General features: G+C 46.2%; 1 protein-coding gene across 8 annotated transcripts in view; it reads left to right on the top strand.

Moving 5' to 3' along the window:
• Positions 1-26,393, top strand: part of NRXN3 (neurexin 3) — a 1,815,686-nt gene that overhangs the window by 105,492 nt on the left and 1,683,801 nt on the right. For all 8 annotated transcript variants that reach the window (XM_018053902.1, XM_018053908.1, XM_018053900.1 and 5 more), the window contains exon 3: positions 8,477-8,494. In XM_018053902.1, coding sequence (XP_017909391.1) covers positions 8,477-8,494 — 18 coding nt within the window. The remainder of the gene's footprint in view (positions 1-8,476; positions 8,495-26,393) is intronic.

Below are 26,393 nucleotides of genomic sequence, written 5' to 3'. Positions count from 1 at the left end.
AGGTGGGAGCCTATTGCAGGTGCCAGCCTCCTGGTCTCAGGTGGGGAGTAGGAATTAGCTAGAGATGCCCTTTGTTGCAAGGCTGACTGGATAGACGCTTAATCTTATACTTTCAGTTTACCAAGGGAGGTATCAACAAGCCAGCAGGGACATGAGTAACAATAGTTTCAGTGTTTATTGAATGTTTACTCTGTGCCTGGCATTGTGCTGTTGTGCTGAGCATTATGTATGGATCATCTCATTTGGTCTTCATAACAGCCATTTAAATTAAGTACAGTCAGTTCTGCTATAATGCTTGTTTTGAAAATGCAAATTTGTTCCAATGCGATTGATATATTAGGGAACGATTTGAGCATAATAATTTTGCTTTTGCTTATGCATGATTTTGCCCATGAGAAACTCGAGGTGAAGGCAGAAAACTGCAGCCTACTGAACTGAGTTGTGTAGGAATGCAAACACCTCAGTGCGTGCCAGCTGCTTCAGTTACCAGGGGTGTTATGAGCCATGCCTCTCCACATCTGGGGTTACAACTTCCTGACCAATCTGAGGTGACCCTTCTGGCATTACTTCACAGCAACTTTCAAGCTTCCCATTTCCAGAAAGCAACCCCAGGTCTTTTCCAAATGCTATACTCCCTGTATTATTTATGCATTCCTTAACCATTTAACACATGTAAGGTTCCTATCCTTCCTTATGTGTCGCTGATGGAGTTTGAAGGCACTGGGCCCTAACCCTATTTTCCCTATAAAGCTCTGTGGTTCCTCACTGTGCGATCTTGCAAAGCATATGACTTCTAGGCATGCATGCGTGCTTCTAGCAGAACTGAGTTGACTGCCATTATTCCCACATGGCTGAAGAGGAAGGTACAGTAAGAAACTGAACAAACATATTTGGAATAACAGATAGCAAAGACAGGATTTAAACCCCAGATGGCGTTACCCCCATGTCTGCACTCAGAACCTTTAAAGCATTAAAACACACACACACCACGCATAAAGAACAAACCTCCGTTTGATCTCCCGTTGTCTCTATAACGAGGAATTCCCTCTCTTCCCACCTGTCAGTCAAGCCCGGGCTCCTCGAGCCGCAGCCTCTACATGGTGTGGCGGCCCCTAAGGTGTTCGGGCGCAGAGGTGACCTGGCCCGCGGGAGGACCCTCCTCCCTTCCTGCCTCACATCCTCCTCCTCTCCCTACCTCTGCCTTCCCAGGCAGCTAGCACCTGACGCAGCAGCTACCCCTGTGCTCCATCTTGCAGTCTGGAGTTATTAGCAGCAAAGAACAAAAGCAAACAGCACCAGGGCTTGGGAGGGCTCCGTCTTCTACAAAGGCAGATAAGTGGGCACTGTGTCGGGGATGAAGCTAACACCACCTGGCCTTTTGTGGAAAGACAACTCTTCCTGTGTTTGAAGAGCTCAGACACTGAGAGCCGGAAAGAGCCCCAGGACACAGGAAACCCAGCCTCTTCGCTGCTGGAAGTTTGCTTTAGCTCTCAACTTAAACACAAAAACCAAAAAAACCTTCTGTATATTATTCCTGAAACGGAGGGAAGACGCTTATGGTCATTCTCTCCAGGGGCAAGAAAAGATAGGCTACTGGGGAGATGGTGTCTTTACCTTAACATTTTTTTTTTCTCCTAATGTTAAGTTGGTTGTAATCCTCAGTTGAAAACTTGCCCAGTGTTGGTGGGCCTGGGATAAGAATACACATGGAGACCCAGTGGTCAGCCTCCCTTCTCTCCACTGCCAGCACCGCAAAGACCCTTGTGCACTTTGTGGATGCCCCAGCCAATGGAAGTCCGCAGTTCCTGCAAACGGCTTCCCATTGGCTGTTTCTTGACACGAGAGTATGCACGTCAGTGGATGGCTCTGTTTTTGGGAGAATGGACCCAGGAAAGAGGCCCCGGTGTATTTGGGGCAGTTCAGGCCAAGGGTTCAGAGTACCTGAGTGTTCTCTACAAGGGGGCTTGCGGCAGGTGTTGCTGGTTCCGGAGGCAGGGAGTCCAGCTGGCCCTGTAGATGTCTCAGTTCCTGGGGTGGGCTATGGCTGCAGAAGGGCCAGAGCAGGCCCCTGTAAAGTGTGCAGCCCCAGCAGGAACTCCAGCTGTCCAGGCCTGTGGTCATACTGCACTTGACCCTTCCTTCTACCTGCTAAGTCACTTCAGTCGAGTCCGACTATGTGTGAATCCATAGATGGCAGCCCACCAGGCTCCCCTATCCCTGGGATTCTTCAGGCAAGAACACTGGAATGGGTTGCCATTTCCTTCTCCAATGCATGAAAGTGAAAAGTGAAAGTGAAGTCGCTCAGTCGAGTCCGGCTCTTAGCAACCCCATGGACTGTAGCCTACCAGGCTCCTCTGTCCATGGGATGTTCCAGGCAAAAGTACTGGAGTAGGGTGCCATTGCCTACCTGGGCTATGCCTTTTTCTCACTCTTGTGAGATACCCAATACTCTTATCTCTAATTTATAGCTTGATAGGTTAGATGGTACCTATCCTGGTTTGTTCTTTTATTCAGAAATAGAGGTTGACTCTCATCTGACGTGGCACTCTGAGTATGAGAGGTATGAGTAAATGACGGAACCTCTTCACTGGGTTTTAGTTTCCTTATCTGTAAAATGGGATGAATAATGTTCCTACCTGTTAGGCTTGTGGCGAAAATTACATAAGATATATATCAAGCACTTAGGACAGCACCCAGCACACACAGAATCCTGAATGAATGTGAACTTTATTATGATTAGTATTGCTTTGTGCCAGGGACAGACAGGCGTTATCCCATTTTATCCTGAAATTCATCTTCTGACGTATGACGCTGGACACAACAATTGGCTCAGGAATGGACATATGACCCAAACCAAATCAATGAGAGTCTTCCCAGGGAATTTTACTACAATTACCAGGAAATAGATTCCCAGGTGGCTCTAGTGGTAAAGAACCTGCCTGCAAATGCAGGAGACATAAGGGATACCATTTTGATCCCTGGGTTGAGAAGATCCCCTGGAGGAAGGCATGACAACCCACTCCAGTATTCTTGCCTGGAGAGTCCCCATGGACAGAGGAGCCTGGCGGGCTACAGTCCATGGGATCACGCAGAGTCGGACACGACTGAAGTGAATGAACACACGTGCTCCAGGAAATAGGCTGCTCTCTTTTCTCTAGAATTGCCAAGTCCCATCTTTGTTACTATATGGAGACAACTCACCTGGTGATGAGGCCAACATGGAAGAAAACAGTGCTTAACAGAGTAAGAGCATTGAAACACAACCAGAGTCCAGTCCCACTGTGTCTCTTTGTCCGTAGCCACATACGTTAACTTCTCTGAGCCTCAGTTTTCTCCAGTGTGAATTAAGTTACCAATAGTATCCATCTCAGTGAGTCGTATCAATTAAGATGATCTAGTCACCATTCAAGGCATATTGCAGAGCACATTTTGTAGACCAGATCTTCCTTAAACACTTGGGACACAAGTAGTGAGTGAACTAGATAATACAGCTCTCGTGAAGCTTATATCTTAAGGGAGATACAAACAATAAAAACAGACGCATCCTGTAATGTCAAATAGTTGTTGTTGTTGTTCAGTTGCTAAGTTGTGTCTAGCTCTTTGTGACCCCATGAACTGCAGCCCACCAGACTTCTTTATCTTTAACTATCTCCCTGAGTTTGCTCAAACTCGTGTCCATTGAGTCAGTGATGTCATCCAACTATCTCATCCTGTCATCCCCTTCTCCTCCTGCCCTCACTCTTTCCCAGCATCAGAGTCTGTTGCAATTAGTCAGCTGTTCGCATCAGGTGGCCAAACTATTGGAGTTTCAGCATCAGTCCTTTCAATGAATATTCAGGGCTTATTTCCTTTGAGATTGAGTGGTTTGATCTTGCAGTCCAGGGGACTCTGAAGAGTCTTCTCCAGCACTACTGTTCAAAAGCATCAATTCTTTGGTGCTCAGCCAGTGATTAGTGCCATAAAAAAAAGAAAAACATAAATGGAAGAGGAGGCTTCCTATTTTAGAGAAGGTGGTTAAAGAAAATCCTTCTGAGAAGTAACATTTGAACTGATATCTGAAGAAAGTGAGGGACAGTCTTAACCATGTCTGACAAAGACTGTTCAGGCAGGCAGAGGAATAACAAATTCATAGGCTGTAGGCAGGACCGCCTCAATTCATGTTAGTTACTTCTGCTGTTTGACAAGAGCGCTGAAGGTTGGCTCGTGTAAATGGCACCTCCCTTCTCCTGTCTTCCAAGCTGTAGCACTCACACTGACCTTGGTGGGTAGCAGGTGCTTGAGAAATAGTTGGGGGTGGGGAATCTTGATGAAAAGGATCCTGGTCCAGCCTGGGGCCACCTCTGTTCGGGGTGCCATGCCCAAACTAGGGATGGGCAAAGCACAGGAGAGGAAGGCTTTGAAAGCCACTGCTGCCCTTCACCCACTCTCTTTGGCATCACAACCAGGGAAGAAATAAATGAGGCCAGGCCCACCTCTACTCAGTGCCCCCACGGACGCCTATTGCATATTCAACAATAATCTCAGCTACAAGTGCATATGCTCAGCATGGTTATTTTAAAGTTCAAAGGAAACAATTTCCTGTAGTTTGGGGAGCTCCAGTTCTTGTAACCAAGTAGGGGAATGAAAGGACCCTCCATCTGCTGCTGTTGCAGAAAATAGCTCGATGGGGGTGGGGGGAGCCCTCCCACCTCACCTCTCGTTTGGGCTAGGTCATTTCAAGAGTGGAAGTCCAAGATTCCCCGACTTGCTGCTTTTATACCTCCCAACCTCCCACCCCAGGCCCCTGGAGGAGCTTTGGGGAGCATGGGGCAGGCTGCCCAGCCAGGTTCCTGGAGGTGTGGCCCAGCCAAACCTCCTGGGACCCCACCTGTTGAACTCTGCCTTGGGTCTGACCTATTTTCTAGGAGAGAAAATAGAATATAGATTTAAATGCAGTAGTGCTCTGGAAAACTACAGGCCCAGCAGTGTGAGGAAATAAAATAGCAGGAGGCAAGCAAGGAGGTACTGGCACCAGAGAGGATGCCACCTTTCTTAGAGCGATCTCATCTGGTTGTCAGCTGTCTTCTCTGCAGCCATTTGCCCCCACTGTTTATCTACCAAAAACACTGAGATACACACATTTACATATATGTATATTTCCTCTGATTCGTCCTGGGGCCCCATGTTGCTCCTTCACACACAGACTCCAGGCTGTGACCCATAGCAATGACGGACAGCGGTGCTTTGGTGATGATCACCTGGGAAGTGGGGCAGTAGCAAGGCATGGAATTTGACACCCCAGCTGGGTCCAAGGTCAACCTTCCTTGCTGTGTGTCCACAGAAAAGGTTGTTGCTTTAAAAATAAAATACCCCTGAAGGTAGTAGCATTACCAGCTGACACTGACTGAGGGCTTTCTGCAGGCTAAGCGCTGATCTGAGCTGCTCATCACAATCCTGGGAAGTAGGAACTATTATCACACCCACTTTATGGATAAGGAACAAGTGCAGAAAGCTCTTAACTGGCACAAAGTCCACTCCACCTGAAGAGCTTAAGCCCAAATCCCAGTAATCCAGCTGTGGACCCCCTTCTCCCTCTGCTAATTCCTAATTCCTGAATGGCATGCCTACCCTTGGGTGGGGATGGGGGTCATCTTTTACCAAACCACAGGGATTAAGGGTGGGAAACAAGGTTTCCCAGAAGACAATTGGGACTTGTTACAAAAAGGAGGAGGAAAGGATGCTGGATGGACTATATAACAGATGGATACTGCTGAGGTTCTAATCACCCCCTATTCCCCTCTCCTGCCACCACCCCTGCCTGCCCAAACCTTTGCTGTTTCATTCTGTTGGTCAGAATTGAATGCAGACTCATTGCTCCTTGGAACAGGTGCCAGGTGACACGATGTCTCTCTTTTATTCAAGTTGGACATAAATTCTTAGAGCTGCCTCCAGTGTGGTGTCACAGCCAAGAACTGAGCTTGGACCCTGACCCCCCCGCCCAGCTAAAGGGGTTTTTCTTGGTGGCCTTGTTGGCTCCTCTTTTGCAAGAAAGTATTTTTTATGCAGGATTAGAAGTGGGCCGTATTAAGCCTTCACAAGGGAAAATAAAAGAAATAGCAAAGGCATTTGTTTTGATCCCTGCTTCTTCTCACCTAGAATTTTTGAACTCCCCTTTGACTCATTTCTCGCTGGGGATTGGGAGGGAGAAAAGAGATCCAGGGGGGAGGGCTGCAGCAAGGTCTTCATTCACAAGCATAAGTTGAACCCAAATCACTAAACAAAATACAGCTTAATTCCTGTGGTCTCTTGATGTTTCCAGGGAGCCATCTGGTCAACATTTTTGGGTAATTCTGTCCCTGGTAATTAAAAATGATAACAATCAGCACAGCTAACATTTATGTAGTGTTTGTCTTGTCCTGAGTTAAGTGGTTTACAAGTATTTAATCTCTTTTAATTCTAGTAACGCTTACATGAGGGAGGCTGTGTTATCTTCCCATTTTATAACTGAAGAAAACAACTCAGAAGTTCAATGATTGACCCAAGGTCATCGAGAGGGTCAGGATCTGAACTTGGACTATCTGTCTCCGTAATTTAGGATTGTAACTATTGTGGCCAAATAGGCAATTTAGTGTTGAATGAACTTTGGGGCTCCAAGGTATCCTATCTCCCTTGGGTCTTGGTGTCCCCAGAGAGTGTGTTTCTATGAATAACGGTGTTGACCCTTTCTCCACTGAACTCTACCACATTGAAATAGTTGGATACCCTGTTTAATGGCGGGGTACTCTAACGACCACTGCTCTAGGCAGTCCATCAGTCACAGTTAATGACCTTGCTTAGTTATTTATGCAGCATGCTTCCCTTCCAACCTCTTTTACTTTGCCTCTTCCTCTTTGCTGCTACTCCACCCCTAAATCTAACAACTCACCAGAAAACCTGGAAGGGCGTGTGGCTGAGGAATGATTCAGAGCTCTCTCTAGTCTCATTGGGAATATACAGCCTTCAGAAAATGCAGAGCATGGGCTGGAGAAATGCCCAGCTGTTGCTGTGGGTTAGATCAGTGCCTGGATTTTCCTGGGGACAAAAGCCCTAAAGAACCCGTTGCCCGAAGAACCTGGTGGAATTTAGCAAATCTGTTAGCCACAGGTTAGAGGTACACAGGATAATCCGTGACCCCCTCGTAGGGTATCTGGGAGTCTCTCGCCTCCTTCTCTGTGGCTTCAGGGGCTCACTTGAGCTTGCAAACTGAATTGATGTCACATGCACCCTAGAGGGACCTGGATTTCAGTTGAATGAAGTATGGATTGGGTGGGATTCACGGGATCCAGAGCCTCTCCTAGGATCTGTTCCCTGAACTAGCTGTGTGACCTTGGACAAATCTCTCAGCGTATTTCATCCTCCATCTTAACAAAAAAGAATTAAACTAGACAATGTCCATGGATGTCCCAGACCCACCGTTGTCAGTGATTCTAAGGGGGGTCACCCAGGATGGCCTGGATGGCCAGTGGTTTCCTGAAGTAGCCCCGTTGCTTCTCCTGAGCCGTAGGCTGTCTTACCAGGTCAGGTCTAGGGATTCTATTAACAACAAGGCTTTGGCTGCTCTGGGTTGGGCTTCCCCAGCATAATTCTATTTTACATTTGAAGGGGGGAGGAAGAGATTGTGTTCATGGAGATGGTGGGCATGAACCCATTCTTCATTGTTTGAAAGTTCATTGGTTTAATTCAAATGTCAACCTTCCCAGAGCTGGATGTTTATTTGTAGTTGTCAGAAGTGATTTCCAGTGGCAATTTCTGTCATTAATGATGGGGTGAAAAGCAAGGAGAAAAATGGAAGGGAGAGGCAGAATTTCAGTTTGTGTGGCAAATGACCTACTCACACGCAATCTCATGCACACACACCACTGTCTGTGATGAAGAATGGTCACTGGGAATCCTGGGTCGGGAGGGAATTATAAATGTTTTGTGACCTTGTGTCCTTCAGTCATATGAGCTGAACGACGCTGCAACTTGCTCTTAATTCTTGTACCTCTTTTCCTTTGTTCCTTAAAGGAGTGGTTTATCACTATTTTTCTCTCTGTGCAGAAACCTTGCTTGACTTCTTGTCCAGTGTTCTGCATCCGGAGGGGAGGAAAACTGTTTGGGTGTGGGTATGCAGAAATCAACCAGAATATTTTAACCAATATTCTTGCAGGATCCCGGTCTGCTTGGCTGTTTGTGGCCCTATCTGATTCCTGGAGGATGTCTTTCCGGACAGATGTGGAGTTCAGCTCTCTTGCTACATGCATAGTGGAAAGGGAGCTTGGCCCCTCGGCTTGCATGGGTGGCTTTTGGGTGAAGGTGGAGCTAAATGCTCAGAGACTGAGCATCTTTGGGGTCTTGCATGAGCTGAGTAGTCATGCAAGGGCACATGGCATTGCGTGTGTGTGTTGCTAACACTCTTCTTCTTTTTCTCCCTCTTTCTCTCCTCTCTGTTTCCCTCCCTTTGAAAATGCTGCCACAGATGTCAGTCAAGGTCCAGGTGAGTCTTTGTGTTTGCACAGCTGCTGTGGAAATTTCCCCTCTGCCAGATTGTGCATGGTTTGACTCTGACTGAGACCTTTTTCTAGGGACTCTACCCAGAGCAAAAATCTAAACACGTTGCATTTTCATTGATTTAGGTTTATAAGACGTGCCTTCACGTCTTGATGAATTTGTATTGGCTACAAATTGATGAATTTGTATTGGCTTTGAAGAACCATTTTCAAACCAAAGGAATGTGGTTCCCATGCTTATACAATTACTCTCTTCTGATTAATATTTCTGGGTGAAGAAATGGAAATTGAGCATTTTTTGAAAATATTTTAAAAATATATTATTAGAATATGTATTCTCCAATTTAGTAAGCATTTTTGCCTTGTCTTCAAAAATCTACTTATCTTTAAGCTACTATCTTACAGCATCAAGTGGTTAAAAGTTGAAAATATGACATACTTAGCATGGAAAATATGATGTGGGTAAAAGAAGGTTTCTTTCTTTATATTCTAACAAATGACTTTACTTTTCCACAATGGAAAAAGCAATATTTTTTCCTAATGGTTATATAACTAGTACATGTTCCCTGTTTAAAAAAAAAGAATGAATGAATGAAAAGTAGAAGAAAGAATAATGATTCTTGTCATTTTTGTCAATGGACAAATGAATATTCATCCAGAGTCCTAATTGTAGGCAATGTGTGTTTATAGACAGATGTATGTGTACACACAAACATAGACTCGTATGAGAGGAACAACCATTTATAGATAGATGGTTATCAGGTGACTTCTGATGGTTTCCCACCATCCTAAATGGTATAGAACTTTGGGTTAAGAATAATAACCCTACCAAATGAGAAGTGGGTATCATCTTTCTTAGGTATTTTCACATATATTTTATTATTTAATCTTTTTAACATTTAATTCTCATAGCATCAATACAGGAGAAGTATTGTTAAATACATTTTAATGTGAAGGAAATATAGGGCCTGACAGGTTAAGCAGCTTGTCCAAGATCACAGGGCTTGTCAGAGGACTGGAGTTTGAACTTGGGGTTCTCAGACTGCAAAGCCATGCATACTCCATTGGAACATGTGGGGTTTCATCCCTGAATTTCTTCACTTGAAGATCTTGTAAGTATTTCCTAATAAGACTATCATTTATTTTTGCTCAGAGGTAATGTGACTTTATCTGTAGCACCCTTTCCAAAGGAATTTATCCTTTATTGATTTTGAATATGTAAAAGAATCACCCAGACTTAAGTGGAGTTTCTGATCGTTGATCTCTATGCCATCTTACACAACATAAAAGGATAATATTGTCATCCCTAGCAAATACACAGGTTTCCCTGCCTCTGTTGTCTTCTGCCTATCACTCACCTTTGAAAATAAGCAGAGTTTGAACCAGAGCACAGGACAGAATTTTCTAGGAAGATATCATTTAATTTATTCTATTTAATAATATTTTAATTCAGTCACTCACTGAGCTAATATTTATCAAGAACCTACAATGTACCAAGTGCTGTTCTAGGCATTAGGGATGAAACAGTGAACAAAACAGAAGATCATCCTCATATATCTTTTACTACAGATAGAGGAAGACAAAGAACTAAAAGGCTTCCCTGGTAGCTCAGCTGGTAAAGAATCTGCCTGCAATGCAAGAGACTCCGGTTCGATTCCTGGGTCCAGAGGATCCCCTGGAGAAGGGATAGGCTACTCACTCCAGTATTTATGGGCTTCTCTGGTGGGTCAGATGGTAAAGAATCCACCTGCAATGAGGGAAACCTGGGTTCCATCCCTGGGTTGGAAAGATCCCCTGGAGGAGGGCATGGCAACCCACTCCAGTATTATTGCCTGGAGAATCCCCATGAACAGAGGAGCCTGGCAGGCTGGAGTCCATGGGGCTGCAAAGAGTTGGACACGACTGAAGCGACTAACACAGCACAGGCAACTATAAATATGTGTGTGTATGTATATGTGTACATGTATATATATCAGCATATCTATTGCATCAGGTGGTGGGTAATAAGTGCTGTGGAAAAAAAATGAAGCAGGTAAAAATGAAGTTGCTCATTTAAAGAGGGGAGTCCAGGGAGGTCTGTCTCTCTGCTAAGCTGATGTTTCCTAGGATACTTCAAATGAGGGAGTAAGCCCAACACCAAAATTTTTTGCGTGTCACTTGGCTGACCCCTTCTCTTCCTGGTTCACTGCAGAGATGACCCAGGGTCTTCACCTAGACCTGTGTGTCTTATGTCCTGTGTAGCGGCTCCCAGCTCAGGTAATGCGTAGAGGCCAAAGCCCAACCTGTGTTTTGCCACACCTGCACCCAGAGGGCAGCCTCTGACCCAGGGGCACCTTTTCCTAATTCTCACAGAAGGTGTCACACTGGCCCTGCTGGGCTGAAATGCCGTGGACCCGTAGGTGGCCCCTCCATCTCTCCAAACGGGCAGAGGTCACTTGTGAGCCTACCTTAGAAATAGCAGTGATCGCCAGCATAACACCGCACTATCTCAGCCTCACGGCCACTATCTCGTCTTGCTCTCTTGAAAACCCTCCGAGGCACACTGCCTGAGCCCCATTTTTCTGTTGAGGGAGTTGAGGCCAGGAGGGGAAGTCCTGAGCTGAGTCCCCCGGCCAAGTGGGGGATTCCAGCCTAATTCCGACCCTTCTCCATTCTACCCTTGAGGTGTCAAGAGCGGATTGCCAGTTTTGCCTCCTCACTGAGCTTTGGCTTTGTGCGTGTGTGTGGTTTCTGAGCCTGAAGCAAATCGCTGGTCTAGAAACTTCCCTTGCGGCCCTGGAGGTGGCAGGAGGCAGCGTGCACTGCCCAGCCCTGGCTGAGGTCAGCGGGCCGCCTCCCGCCTCTCTGAGCTCCTGGCCAAGCAATCTGGAGCCGGTGGGGCTGCGGCTCTGAAACAAGAGGCCTTTAGTGGTTCTCTCATTTTCTTTTTCTTTTCCCCTTCCCCTCAGGAAGACAAATTGGGGATTTTATGAGCTAATGTAACTACCCAGGGGCTGCTGGAAGACTGTAAAGGGACGATTGATTAATTGATTAATTCTACATGATGAGGAGATTGGTTAGAAGTAACCCTCCTGTAAAATACAGCTGGAGAAGGGGCCTGGCACTTCTCCTAAGGTCCGGGAGATGAGCTGGGGACTCAGTGAGAATGTCCTGGTAGGAGAAAGAGGCAGGCGGTATTCAGATGGACTTCCATATGGGAAAATGCACAGCCCCTCCTCCTAGTCCTTGGGAGGGAGGTTCAAGATAACGAAGTGGCAAGAGGCGCTTGTGGTGCGCTGACCCGAAGGAGGGGAGGGACCCGCAGCTCTGATGCCTGCCATGCATTCTCTGGTTGACTCTTCACATCAGCCCCTCTGGGTCAGGATCCACACTCCAGAAGAGGACACGGAGACACAGAGAGGTCCAGTAACTGCTGACAGTCTCCAGCTGCTGGGACCAACCAGGATTTCAGATCTGTCTGTCTCCAAAGCCTGCACCTTTTTCTTTAAAAACTCCGGCATTTTCAAGGCAGAGCTGTGTGCATCTTGGGCGGTTTTACATTCCCAACTCTGCTCGGTGGTGCATGGCACCATAGGAGGGCCTTGGAAATATTTCTCGAGCAGAAAGTATGGCCACAAGCACCAGGGGCACTGTGGGTCTGCAGGGTCTTGAGACACGTTGGAGCTCCAAGGGCATCCTGTCTAAGGACTGCAACTCTCTCACTTTTCAGAGGAGGAGACGGAGGCCCAGGGAGGGGAAAGAGACATCTCTGAGGCCGCGTACCCCATCTGGGGCCCTGAAGGGATTCCTATCAGATGCTGATCCTATGCTCCTGGCCGATAGGGTTTGTCTTTGAGCTGCCATCCCAGCTCTGCCAAACTCTCAGTCCTCTCCCCACTTCCTGTGTGTTCCAGAACTCTCTGCCAAGGGGAGAGGAAGTGCTTTGGGGGAGAGGAAGAGGACGGGGTGGATGGAGGACCTCAGAAGCAGGAAGCAGGGCTGGGGCCTGTGGATGGGAGACCCCCTCAAGTCCTCTTCCTCCCTGGGGCAGGCGGGGGGCTCTGGCAGGGGGGCGCTGTTTATAGTACTTCACTGATAGCGTCTCTGCTCCGAAGTGATAATTTCTCCGGCTCAGCCTGCTGATTAGAGCTGGAATTTAAATGAATGACGGTGACCTTGTGGAAGTGCCCTAGTTATTCAGAGGCCTGATGAGGGAAATAGGCCTCTTGCCTTGGTCCATCAGAACCCTGGCAGGTGCGGGAGGAGGGGCACCTGTCCACCCGGGGCTAGGGAGGTCCCTGGTCAGCTGTGGCCGGAAGCAGCTGATGGCTTGTGCTCAGGCCACCCTGTGCCTGCACTGGATCTCTGCCCCTCCTTGTCTTCCTCCTCCCGTTTAAGTCATCTAATTGCTGCCCTTGGAGAGGGATCTGCTGACTTGTCCTGAACCCTGCCATGTCTCCAGGAAGTCCCTCATCTGGCCCGAGGGGCACTGTTCACAGAAGACAGTCCCTGACCCAGCTGACTTGTGTTTATGGACACAGGGTTTGCTCTCAAAGCTGGCTGCTCCTAGAGGAGACCTGACCCATAGACCCAGTAGCATTAGCCTCAGCCAGGAGCCCGTTAGAAAGGCAGGATCTCAGGCCTCTCCCTAGACCTGTGCATTTGACCAAGGTCCCTGGGGTCTGCCTATTAGAGCTGGAGAGACACTGACCTAAAATCCGCAGTCTCCTTGGGACCAACAGGGCCATATTTATTAAGGAGAGTACAGTACTCTTCGCTAAAGCCCTATTCCTGGTTTCATCTGCTGGGAACAGAGCAAAATATCTACTTTCTGGGTTGATAGGAGCTAAGAAGAAGATTAGGGAAAGAAAAGAGAATGGATGCTGATCCACCACGCGGTCTGCACACGTCACTGTTTGGGCCCTTCTCATGTATGTGAGCGGAGAAGGCACTGGCACCCCACTCCAGTACTCTTGCCTGGAGAATCCCATGGACGGAGGAGCCTGGTGGGCTGCAGTCCATGGGGTCGCTCAGAGTCGGACACGACTGAGCAACTTCACTTTCACTTTTCACTTTCATGCACTGGAGAAGGAAATGGCAACCCACTCCAGTGTTCTTGCCTGGAGAATCCCAGGGACGGCAGAGCCTCGTTGGCTGCTGTCTCTGGGGTCGCACAGAGTCGGACACGACTGAAGTGACTTAGCAGCAGCATGTATGTGAGGCAAGATAGCTCCCTGCTTTCATATGGCCTTTGAGTTGAGGGTGATTTTTCACTTTTTGAATAGTTGAAAGCAATCAGAAGAAGAATTAGTGATGTAAAACTTTTATAAAATTCGAATGTCAGTGTTTGCAAAGTTTTTTGGAACATAGGCCCACTTGTTCATTTCTGTATTGTCTGTAGCTGCTTTTCAAAAGCAGAGGGGAGCTGCTATGATGTAGACACACCTCTCTGAGCTGCAGAACCTAAAAGATTTACCACCTGGTCCTTTACAGAGGAAGTTTGTCACCTCTGTCTTAGGGCATAGGCTTGGAGCCAGAGGAAGGTTGACACCCTGTCTCTATCCCAGCACAGCATGGCTTGTTCAGGTAACTTTTCCTTTGTGGACCCTACATTCCTCATCTGTAAAATGGGGACAACAAATACCTATCTCATGGGACTATTGTGAAGATTAAATAAGCTCAAGTAAGTCAATAAATTCCCTTCTCCAGTGGACCACATTCTGTCAGACCTCTCCACCACAATAAACTGTGGAAAATTCTGAAAGAGATGGGAATACCAGACCACCTAACCTGCCTCTTGAGAAATCTGTATGCAGGTCAGGAAGCAACAGTTAGAACTGGACATGGAAAAAAAGACTGGTTCCAAATAGGAAAAGGAATACGTCAGGGCTGTATATTGTCACCCTGCTTATTTAACTTATATGCAGAGTACATCATGAGAAACGCTGGGCTGGAAGAAACGCTGGGCTGGAAGAAACACAAACTGGAATTAAGATTGCCGGCAGAAATATCAATCACCTCAGATATGCAGATGACATCACCCTTATGGCAGAAAGTGAAGAGGAGCTAAAAAGCCTCTTGATGAAAGTGAGAGAGGAGAGTGAAAAAGTTGGCTTAAAGCTCAACATTCAGAAAACGAAGATCATGGCATCCGGTCCCATCACTTCATGGGAAGTAGATGGGGAAACAGTGGAAAGAGTGTCAGACTTTATTTTTTGGGGCTCCAAAATCACTGCAGATGGTGATTGCAGCCATGAAATTAAAAGACGCTTACTCCTTGGAAGAAAAGTTATGACCAACCTAGATAGTATATTCAAAAGCAGAGACATTACTTTGCCGACTAAGGTCCACCTAGTCAAGGCTATGGTTTTTCCTGTGGTCATGTATGGATGTGAGAGTTGGACTGTGAAGAAGGCTGAGTGCCGAAGAATTGATGTGTTTGAACTGTGGTGTTGGAGAAGACTCTTGAGAGTCCCTTGGACTGCAAGGAGATCCAACCAGTCCATTCTGAAGGAGATCAGCCCTGGGATTTCTTTGGAAGGAATGATGCTAAAGCTGAAGCTCCAGTACTTTGGCCACCTCATGCGAAGAGTTAACTCATTGGAAAAGACTCTGATGCTGGGAGGGATTGGGGACAGGAGGAGAAGGGGACAACCGAGGATGAGATGGCTGGATGGCATCACGGACTTGATGGATGTGAGTGAGATGGCTGGGTGGCATCACGGACTCGATGGATGTGAGTCTGAGTGAACTCCAGGAGTTGGTGATGGACAGGGAGGCCTGGCGTGCTGCGATCCATGGGGTCGCAAAGAGTTGGACACGACTGAGTGACTAAACTGAACTGAACTGACCTGAAAGTCAATAAATAAATAATAAAGTCAAGTCTTTAGAACAGTGCCTGGCACAGAGTAAGCAGAGTATAAATTAGCTACTATTGTAAGTTATCTCATTTGATTCTTTCCACATGTGTTTCCATTTTACAGCTAAAAATACTTAGGCTCAGAGATGTTTAAAAGCAAAATAAAACATTCTTTTGCCTGTGTCTTGGAGCCCCTTGCTGTTCAGAGGCATGCTTCCTCAGCTGTGGTGTTCAGTCGCTCAGTTGTGTCTGACTCTTTGTGACCCCATGAACTGCAGCACACCCGGCTTTCCTGTCCTTCACTGTCTCCAGAGTTTGCTCAAACTCATGTCCATTGAGTCAGTGATGCTATCTAACCATCTCATCCTCAGCCACCCCCTTCTCCTCTGCTGTAGACCCCTCTGAACTGCTGTCTTCTCATCTCACACTTTCTCGCATCCATCCTGTTTTTTATGCTTTCAGTAAAGAGGTCCCGCCAGCTTAGATCCTGGCCCCCACTGCTGTCAAGCGAGGCCAAGACATCCCAGTAAGAGGGTGGAAAGTGGACTGATACGTAGAGAGGGCCCCTCACGTGCCAGGCCTCCACTCCTTCACAGATGAAAAATATTGGTCTTTAAAACATTGTACCCTTTGCCCCAGGCCAGAAGCAGGTAGGGCAGGCATCAGGATTTAAATGCAGTCTGAGATCTCTGCTTTGTCGTTCTGACTATCTTTGCCTCTCACTTTCCCCAGGAGTTGTGGGGCCTTAGGTAAATCATTAGCCTCTCTGGGTATCAGGTTTCTTTCATTCTGAGGATCTGTGGTCTGGCCAGTAACTGAGCCCCCTTGGGAAGAAGGACTCAGGAAAATGTCATCTCTTCCGTTGCCAGAGACTGGCAGTTCCCAACTCCAGTGCTGCCTGGTATATTTTTTGTCTTTTCTTTCCTGTTCCTTTGGGCAACAGTCCCATTTGCTTTTCTGTCTTATTTATTAGGAAAAACATCTGACATTTATTGAGCTTGTATTTTGAGCAGGGCACTAAAGTCCTAAGTTTTCGTATCTATCGGTTAATTCTTTTGACGTGTCCAAGATCCTGTTATTAGACCCACTTCACTCAAGAACAAACTGACTCTCAGGAATGCTAACTCATCAGCCCCACCCAGTAAAAAGTGGTGGAGCAGGATGCAAATGCTGATGTGTCTGGCCCTGGGGATGTCTCATACGGAGTTCCACCTAGAGCATCCGCCCCACGAAGGTACACTCCCATTCTGTATGCTCTCGGCCTAGAACAGTGCCTGTACATCACAGGCATGGAGTAAATGCTTGTTCAATGAAAGTGCTCCAGAATCAGCTTTTCACTTTACCCCACGTCCCTTTGAAAGACAGGCTGCTGTTTTTGGGGCTCACCCTGAGACAGAAGGTGACTCAGCCTTCTGAGTTTATTCAGGGTCCATCTCTTGGGCTCAGCTCAGTGGAGGCTGGGGTATAGGAAATCCAGCGCTGCTGTGCGTAATTGGATTGGAAAGGGGCTCTTGGCTGGGCTAACGGCGCTCAGCTCCCAGCCAATTGCCTGGCTGGGGCCCGGGAAGACCCCCTTGGCTCCCGTGGCCGTTCTTGATGAGTAAGTGTGAGTAAGGAGCCGCGTCCCAGCGTGCCTCCAGCTTTGGCTAACTTGAAGAAGCAGATCGCTTGGCCCTGGCGCCTCTTTGTAGAGCCTTTTCAAGTTGCCTCCTTTACTGTCGTGGCAAGTCAGGCTCACCAGCATGCTGGCTGTGGTCCACTTTGTCTCTCTGTTCTGGAGGGCAGGGTCAGAGCTGGAAAAGGCCTGGAAGCGATCCTGCCGTCTCAGTGGGACAGTACTGTCCCTGCCACGAGTGTGGTATGGATATTTGCTCTGCCAGTGATGAGGAGCCATTGGTGGCATTTAGGAGGAAGGACCAATCAACGCTAAATGTGTTGCAATACACGGGAGAGTCTCACTTGAAGACTACGCTGCTCAAAATGCCATTGGTGAGACCAAAGAGAAACTCTTCTGAACCAGTTCTTCCTTGTGTAGGAGAGAAAACGGAGGCCCCAGAACATCCATGTAACTCAGCTGAGTCACCAGCCTATTTTTGGCAGCCTCGGAGACCCTCTCATTCTGATGACCTACCTCGAGAAGTCTAGAAAGGACTTGGGCTAAGCTAGTCAGTGTGTGGGGCTGGGCCTCAGGAACTAGCAGCTGAGTGTTGAGGACGATGGGTGCCCTTGTGGGGTCGCTTAGCTGACCGTGGCCATGGAGGCAGGCAGCTGCGGATGCTTGGGCAGGTGGTCTGCTAGGGCTGCTGGCTTCCTGGAGAAGTGCTGTTGGCGAGAGACGGGAGGGTGGGGGTGTGGAGGAGACACGGCCTAGATACGCCAGTCTCCTGAGGAACAGCAGTGGCTACAAGCTTCCCAGCCCCTCCTGTGTGCCGTGAGCCCTGCGAAGTGCTTTTTGTGGGTGGTTGCGTGTGACTGTCACAGTGATCCTAAGGTATTCTACCTGTGAGATGCAGATATTTTACAGGAAAAGGCACAGAATAGTTAACTTGCTTAATATCCCAGTTAGCAAGAGACAGGGCTGGGATTTAAATTCAGATTTTGGATTATTTAGAGCAGTGGTAAACATGAAAATCACCTGGGGACTTCCCCGGTGGTCCAGTGGCTAAGACTCCGCACTCCCAACGCGGAGGGCCCTGGTTCCATCTTTCGTCAGGGAACTAGATCCCTGCAGCTAAGAGTTTGCCTGCTGCAACGAAGACCCTGTGTAGCCGAATAAAGAATAAAACAGTTAAAATCACCTGGAAAGCTAATGAATGCGATCCAGTCTAATTGAAGTGAGACATTGCTCCTAGGTAATCTGATAGGACCAAAGTTTGAAAACCACGTTTTCAAGGAAAGTGAAGGGACTTGGAAAGCATCATATTAACCACTATTGTATACCTCCCATGATGGAAGGGAGGATGGGATGAATGAGCCCCACTTTGCCTGAGTTCCCCTGGCACCTTAGATCACAGAGGTGGTAGAGCCTGCCTCATAATACCCTATTCAATAGCCAGCTGTTCATTGTCCTCCACGTGTCCACACTGGCCACTGTGGGTTCTAGAAGGACAGGGAGAGCCATACTCTTGAGAACAGAGACTTATCCATGCCTGCACCCCCACTTCCTGGCATCCTATATGCACTCATAAGCTTTGTTATTAGAGTCAGCATTTCAGACATGGAAAGGACCCAAAGTTGCTGAGCTCTCTGTGCACCTAAGTTTTGAATCTCTTCCGTATGAGCTTATTCCGACCTGAACCCCTGCAGTGACAAGAAACTCGTTGCTCCTTTAGCCACTCCGTTCTAAGAGCACGAGTGTTCACAAGCTCTTCCTTATTCTGAGTCACTATGGCTTTCATCACCTGTATTGCTTCCAGCCCTTGGAGACACAAAGAATAGATCTAATTACACTCCCAGTGTTTGAAGACAGGGCTTTTGTCTTTAAGGATTGTCTCTTCTAAAGGCCAAACATCTCTAGTTTCGTTGGGCATTTTCATACAAGGGTTTTAAGTTCTTTCATCCAGGTCATTGTTCTCTGAAAAATGACAGTTTTCTTTGCATCCTTGCCCACACCACATACAGGTTCATTGGCATGTTGCAACCAGTCCGTGTTACACTGCTCCTTTTTTCTAGACTTCCTACATCTATTAATGACCTTATTTTTATATAATGACTACAGTATTAAATTGAACTTAACATCACTGAAAACTTTTACTATTTCACATGCACTGCTGCTAAGCCATTTCTTTCCCTTTTCTGTATGTGTGCAATTGGTGTATTTGACTTAGACGTGGGGCCGTGCTTTGGTTTTGTCAAATTCATCCCTGGATTTTTAAAATCCAGCACACCGTGGCCGAATTGGACACAGTCATTTCATTTAACATATCCGAAGTCCTTTCCAGCTTCATGTGACTCTTGAATAAAGACCTATTTTAGAGAAGTTCATAACATTTGGAGAGCAAGGACTTTCTCTTTTTCGGGAAGAGTCTTTTCTAGAAGCCATAACTGCTGATGCTTTACCCCTTAGGGGCTTCCTTGGTGGCTTAGATGGTAAAGCATCTGCCTGCCATGTGGGAGACCCAGGTTCAATCCCTGGGTTGGGAAGATCCCCTGGAGAAGGCAATGGCAACCTACTCCAGTACTCTTACCTGGAAAATCCCATGGATGGACGAGTCTGGTAAGATATATTCCGTGGGGTGGCAAAGAGTCGGACACGACTGAGCGACTTCACTTTTAACCCTTGGAGTGACATGCTTGACTTTCTCTCTGTTTCTTTTATGGTATGCATGAAAAAGAAACCCCACCCCTCCTCCATCACCCTGCCCCCCCCCACCCCACCCTCCCAGGTAGACTAGAAGGTTGCTGCAGACGTTCTTTCTTCTTCCCTGTGGCTATGCCGTATAGATGCCGTGGGTGACTCATGGGTGCCTCTGAAAAAATATTTTCTGTTCAGTCCAGGCACCATGCTGTAAGAGCAGAGTTGGTCTAGAGGCAAATAGTGAGTGAGCTAATATAGTAACATCCTACCCAGGGCTTAGTGGTGAGGATGGAACGTGGTGGCATCATGGAAGGACCCACCCAGAAGCACCTGCCCTAGAAAACTAGCAACAGGTGTTCCTCTGGAAGCCATCACGATCATCAGCCCAACTGTTCACTCTGTCCCTAGTATTGTGCAGGGCTTGTGGAAAAGCCAGCATCATGGGTGTAAACGGTTGAACCTCCCACGTGACAGTGTCAGTTCACAACTGCTGTTGGGTGATTCGGCAAAGCCTCGTTTCATGACTACATTCTTGAATAGGGGCGGTGGTCTCTGGATATCCGTTTGGACCATTGGAAATTGTCGTTTTTGTAGGTCAAAACCAGTCAAATATCAGCAGTTTCATATGGTTCATCTCAGTAAGGAGTTGCTTGGCCTCTTCAGAGGTCAGCTTGGTTCATAGAAACTATGTCTTGGAGTTGGAATAGTTGGTAGTTATCTTCTAAAACCTTACTATGACTCTCTTACGTGGCATTCTGGCAAGTGACGCTGCCCCTATCATTCCACCCTCATCTTGCTGAATGTACTTGCTCTTTTAACTTGCATGTGCAACTTTAAAAGTGTTTGAAGGCAGCCCTCGTGTCCTTAGCTAGCTCTCTCATGTTTGGGCTGTACACAGCTATTCCTTCAGCCATTCTGCATGTGACGTGCTTTCGGAACTCCTACCATCCGATTCTTCTCCCATGGACCTTCCCACCTCATTAATGCCCCTCCTAATATATGGCAGTGTTCGCTGAACCCAGACCCTAAGTTTGGTAGTCAGTGCTGAGAAGAAGTGGAACTCTTTTTACTTGTGATTTTTTTGAGTTTGTGGGGAATGTGGGAGGTTGTGCTTAAGGGCCACAATTTCTATCTACCCCCTTAAAATTAAATTTCGCTTTTGTCTGCTCACATCTTTTGGACCCTGATTCTCAAGGCTAACGAGTTAGATATTTCTTTCTGCTCTGGTTCATTACAACATCCAGACAGCATGTCATGGATGTTCTCAGCCAAGTCATTTGTCAAAATGCTAAGCAGGTCAACGCTCTGCTGTAAGCCACTGGAGAGCCCCAGGTAGGACAAGGAAACTGAAGTCCACGACGCAGGTCATGACGCAGGTCAGGGCATTGCCTGGGGAAGGGCTGGTCTGAGACGCAGCTGTGGAAGTGGGTGGAGTTTCCTTCAGGCCCCGCCTCTTTCCTTTTAAGCTTCTTTCTCCCCGGTTCCGGCCTTTCCCCTGTTTCCCTCCCTCCTGCCCGCGGTGGTAGACTTCCTCAGCCTGTGGCTGTGTGTCTCCATCCTTCTTTCTCACATGTCCTTCCTGTCTTTGAAGAAAGATCTTAAGCTTGGCTTCCTGAAGGCCTCAGGAACAAGGCATTGCCATGACAGGGGCCTGAGTGCAGTTTGTGTTCAGAGTTGAATTTTAATGAGGGAAGTGGCTTAATAACCCCCAGAAAGGACCCAGGAAGGGAAGAGCTTCATATTTTAGTAGAAGCTGGGGATAGAGATTGAGGAGAGGGAGAGGGTGGCCAGTTATTTAAAACAGTTACCCTGGGGGCTCCTCAATCATGCTGTACCAGGATCATAAATGAAGTTGAATTCGTGTCCAGGCATTATTTTCTGGTCCTGAATTGTCCAAGATGGGTCTTCTTGCTTCTCCACCAGCACTGAATTAAGACAGAGTAGCTAGTAGTTATCACAGTTATCATCCAGCCTGGAGAATCCATCTGCTGGTTTAGCATCCGCATTTCACCGCTTCCTAAGTAGTGGGATTTTGGCTGTAGGTCTTAGCTTCCTTACCTGTAAAATCTATATTACAACAATGCCTTTCCCACAAAGATGTATTTAATGACATGACACTTAGCATGTCTGGTATATGTTAAACAGTCAACAAATACTAGTCACTGTTATAATTCTGTCGTTTTACCAAGCTTACTGAATTTCCTGTCTTAAGTGCTTAACATGCTACAATGTGTATTTTTTTCTTTCCCCTTCTCTCTTTTCCGAATTCAAGGTCACTCTGCAGACACAGGGTCACTGGGGGCTTCTCTCTTTGTCAAGGCTCACCCCTTGCTACCTTCACCATCTCCTTAGCTCCTCTGGAAATATCGGGTGGATGTTTCTATTACCTTCTGATTTTATGTAATTACTCTTTTTAAAAGTCCTTGTCGCTTCATAAAAATTCAACGTTGGCACTTGGCACTTACAGCAATTAGTGACATTTCATTTCTCCACTTCAGTATGGAAAAAGAGATGATATGTGTGGATTTTACTGGGGGAGAAAAGTTATCCTGCAAGTGAATGAGAGAGAAGTCTTGGCAGAGATAACGTGCTTTTTTTTCCTTCCCAAATCTTTTCTCCTCCCCCATGAATGACTTCCTCCCTCCCATGAAATACTTTCTCCAATTACTCAGCCAGAATGAAGGAAGGAAGGAGGATTAAAAACCGTCAGAGGGGAGTGGGTTATTACAGGTTTGAGGGGGAGACAGTATTAGCTTCAGTGATGGAGGCCTTCCACTTCTGGCCTCATCTTCCTTGCCTATTCCAGTAAATGGTCTCTATTCTCTGTATTAGTCATTTTCATGACAGGCTTCATAATGGCCACAGCTGCTTACAGATGACTTTGCTTTATAGCCATTCCATTCTCCCCAGCTGCACCTACCTCCATAGGGATTTTCCCAAAAGGTGTAACATAGTTTAGAGGGCCGTATGTGTATTTTGCATATAATAGGATGCAGCCTGTTCTAAGTAGCCTTTCTACTTTATGTGTCTGTGTCTTACCTTTTGGCAATCTTTTCTCTTCTTGTTCTTGACCCTGTGGACCATGATCTGTGAGACTCCTCTGTCCAGGGGCTTCTCCAGGCAAGAATACGGAAGTGGGTTGCCATGCCCTCCTCCAGGGGATCTTCCTGACCCAGGGATCAAAGCTGTGTCTCCTGCATTGATTGGCAGGCGAGTTCTTTACCACTAGCGCCACCTGGGAAGCCCATGAACCATAGAGAGATAGGCACAGAAAGTGAGGTAGACAGCACTAGAAATTACCATGTCCTCCTCCAGGGAGAAAGAGTGAAAAATATCAGACATCTTCATAGGATCCAGAATGGTCCCTGAACCCAGCTAGGTAGCACTTTGACAGAGTGTGACATCTAGCTAGGAGACATTTCAGTTGCTTTCTAATTTTTATAATCATTTCTTTTTAAAGGCATCATCATTCCATAAGAACTCTGTATAGAAAATTCTCCATATTCTGACGATCAGAGGCTCATCCTAGGCCAGTCCCTATTTCTTGTCCTCCTTAGATGAAATTTTAGGGAGTTTGCTTTTGAAGGTTTATTGAAGATCTGTTGAAATCCAGAACTGATGGTGGGATTGTTTTGGGCAAATGTGGTGGGTTTTCATTTGCTTCTCTGAGCCCCCTGGTCCAGCCCGTGTCTTGTCTTTCAGCATCCCTTGAATATCAGGCTCAGATTAAATGCCGAGCTCTAAGTCCAGCTAGGTGCTAGTGCCAGGGCCGGATGTGTGGTCTGAGGGGCTGTGGCTGACCTTCCCTCTCTGAGATTAACAAGAAGCCCCCCTCCTCTTTTTCTCATCAGCCACACACATAACACACAGCTAGCATAGATTGCTTTTCCTTCCTTGCTAATTATATCCTCAGTGAAGGCTTTCTTTTTTTTTTTTTTAGCATTATTTTTCTGTATCTATATTGGAAAGCCATATAGTTCCTTTTTCTTTTTGAATGTAAAATTTTACTTTAATGTTGGAATATGCATGGAAAAAAAAAAAAGAAACTGGGATGCTTTAATAATCCCCATCCCTCCCGGATTAAGACTCAGGGCTCTTGCCCCTTTTTATCTGAGGCTTCATTCACTTATATGGGCACAGACCCTTCTCTTCCAAGAAGGGGAGGTGATACACTTTTACATTTGTCCTGACTCTCTTGAAGACCTTACTCCTTTAATGTTAAATGCACGTTAGACTTTTTGCTTCAGTGATTCTTCTGTTTCTCCAGCTTATCATGCCTAAAACAGAATTCATTAGCACCCTCATTCCAGATCCATCTCCCAACTCCATCCCACCTTCCTGTCTCTGACAGCACCTCACTCAATCTGCCATCCGTTCCTCCCCTGAAGCATCTCATCGGTCACCCAAAGCCTGTTGAATCCTTTTCCCCTTTTCCTTCCTGCTGCCTCGGTATTAATTTCGGCCCTCTGCCTATGACAGATCTCTGTGCCTCTGTCTGTTTTCCCTCTAATCCATCCTGTCCGTACCATTGCCAACGTGATCTTTGCCAACATCATTTTCCCCAGGGCATTCTCCTGCCTGTATCTCCCATCAGCTGCAAGATCAAATCCTTTCTCCTTCCCTGGAAACTCCAGGCCTTCATACAGTGGTCCTTAAGATCACCTTTCACTTCTTCCTTCTGTGAAGGAACACATTTGTATGTGTTCATTGTTATTTTTATAGCATCTATTACATACCTACCATGTGCCTGGCAGTGTCCTAGGTATTCCAGAAAGGCGACAGGAAAATCCTTAGTAAAGCTGTTAGTGGTCTTGGGAGCTAGTGGTGTTACCAGGAATGTCCTTCATCACTCTCAATCCTAAACCGTCTTCCAAGATGTATTTTAAATCCCGCTTTCCTCCAGAAACTCTTGCTGTACACCCAGGGCACCCACCTCCTCACAGTCCTTTCGGATATTACTGTCTGAATCAGTTGTTTGACACTTAACAATTACCCATCAATCATTCCTCATTCACTCACAAAATACACACCGAGTACATCCTGTGTGTCAGGCACTAGGCTTCGTGTTGTCTCACACATCAGTATATTTTTACAGCCTAAAAATAACAGCAGTAATTCTTATGTAGCCCTTAGCATGTATAGGCCCTGCTTTACATACATTCATTTATTTAATCCTGAAAATAAACTTTGGATTTGGCGTGATAATTATCCAAATTTTACAGATGGGAAGTCAAGGAACAGAGATGTTTAGCAACTTTCCTGGTGTCACAAACTAGAAAATAACAAAGGTGGGATTCAAATTTGAAGTCCTTGATCTTAACCCCTATCCTTCACTGTCAGGTACCCCATGTGTATATATGTCTATATATGACTTTGTATGTGTGTGTAAATATAAACACACGTGCACACACCTTCCCAGTTAGACTGTAAACTCTTAGAGGCTGGCAGCGTTGTACCACACTTGCTTGCATCTCACTACCTTACGCAGTGTTTACATATAGTAGGTACTGGAGTCCTTGGACTGTCATTTCTTCCATTTACTTTTGGTGGGGACTTGAGGTCTTTTTACAGCAAGTAGGAGTGTTTGGGAGTGGAAGGAAGGGGAGAAACAGAGTTTCATAATAGACCTAGACCCTCTGAAATTCCTGCTTTCCAGTTCTTAATTCTGCAATCTTCGGGGGTAGATTTGTATAAGAGGAGATACTAATGTAAAAGCTCATGAAAGTGGATTAAAATCCCCTTCTCAAAAAGCAAAATAAAACCCAAGCCGCGTTATGGTTATAGTTTTCTCCCCTGTCTTGTGCCATTTCCTTTTACACGTGCTTCTGTCTGTTTTGCTTTGTTGCCTGCAACACATCAGATCCCAGATTTACATTCCTGGCCTAATATTTCTAGTTCAGATTTTTTATACGTTAAAGAATATGCACACTTCATTTGAAACACAAGACTGCAACTACATATGTGGCTTAATAAAACCTGATAAGTACATAGATCCACCGTAGGGTTCCATTAAATATCCAGTTCCTCTTAGTGCAGTTATCACACAGTTTAATTTACCGAAATTTGATTTATATGTCACTCTAAAGGGGTAGCTGGCAAGTTCTAGTGAGCATGAGAATTACTAGTGCAACTTATTTAAAATTCAGGTCCCTCCCCAACTCCTCCCTGAGATTCTAACTCACTGGGACTTGGGTGGGGTCCAGGAACATCGCTGTTAGTAAGTATCTGCAGGTGGTTAATGCAGGTGGTCAGTGAAATGTGCTCTGGGAAACACTGCTTTAAAGAAGCACAGGTGGTGCATAAATGGGGCCCAACTCCAGGGGTTTCTCCCGGGCTTTGAATACCTTCTCGCTATCAAGTGTCCCATTTCCTCTTCACTTGCAGTAAATATTTGTCCTTTCATTTAAAAAAATATCTCCCCAGTGGATACACGTATATGTATGGCTGAATCCCTTTTCTGTCCACTGAAGTCTATTAACATTGTTAATCTGCTATACTCCAATATAAAATAAAAGATTTAAATGGTAAAAAAAAGTCCCATTTAACAGAATAAAAAAATAAGTAAATAAAAATATTTCCCCTGGCTTTATTGAGATAATTGACATATATAACTTTGTGTAAACGTAACATATAAACTTTTAATTAGATACACTTACATGTTACAAACACCTTCACTTCATCACATAGTTACCATTTCTTTTTTATGGTGAAGGCATTTAAGATCTACTCTAGCATTTATACTTCAAGTGCA

The sequence above is a fragment of the Capra hircus genome, chromosome 10 (genome assembly GCF_001704415.2).
Source record: "Capra hircus breed San Clemente chromosome 10, ASM170441v1, whole genome shotgun sequence".
Classification (NCBI taxonomy): domain Eukaryota; kingdom Metazoa; phylum Chordata; class Mammalia; order Artiodactyla; family Bovidae; genus Capra; species Capra hircus.
The sequence above is the reverse complement of the archived record's forward strand: the minus strand, read 5'-3'. Positions and strand labels throughout refer to the sequence as shown.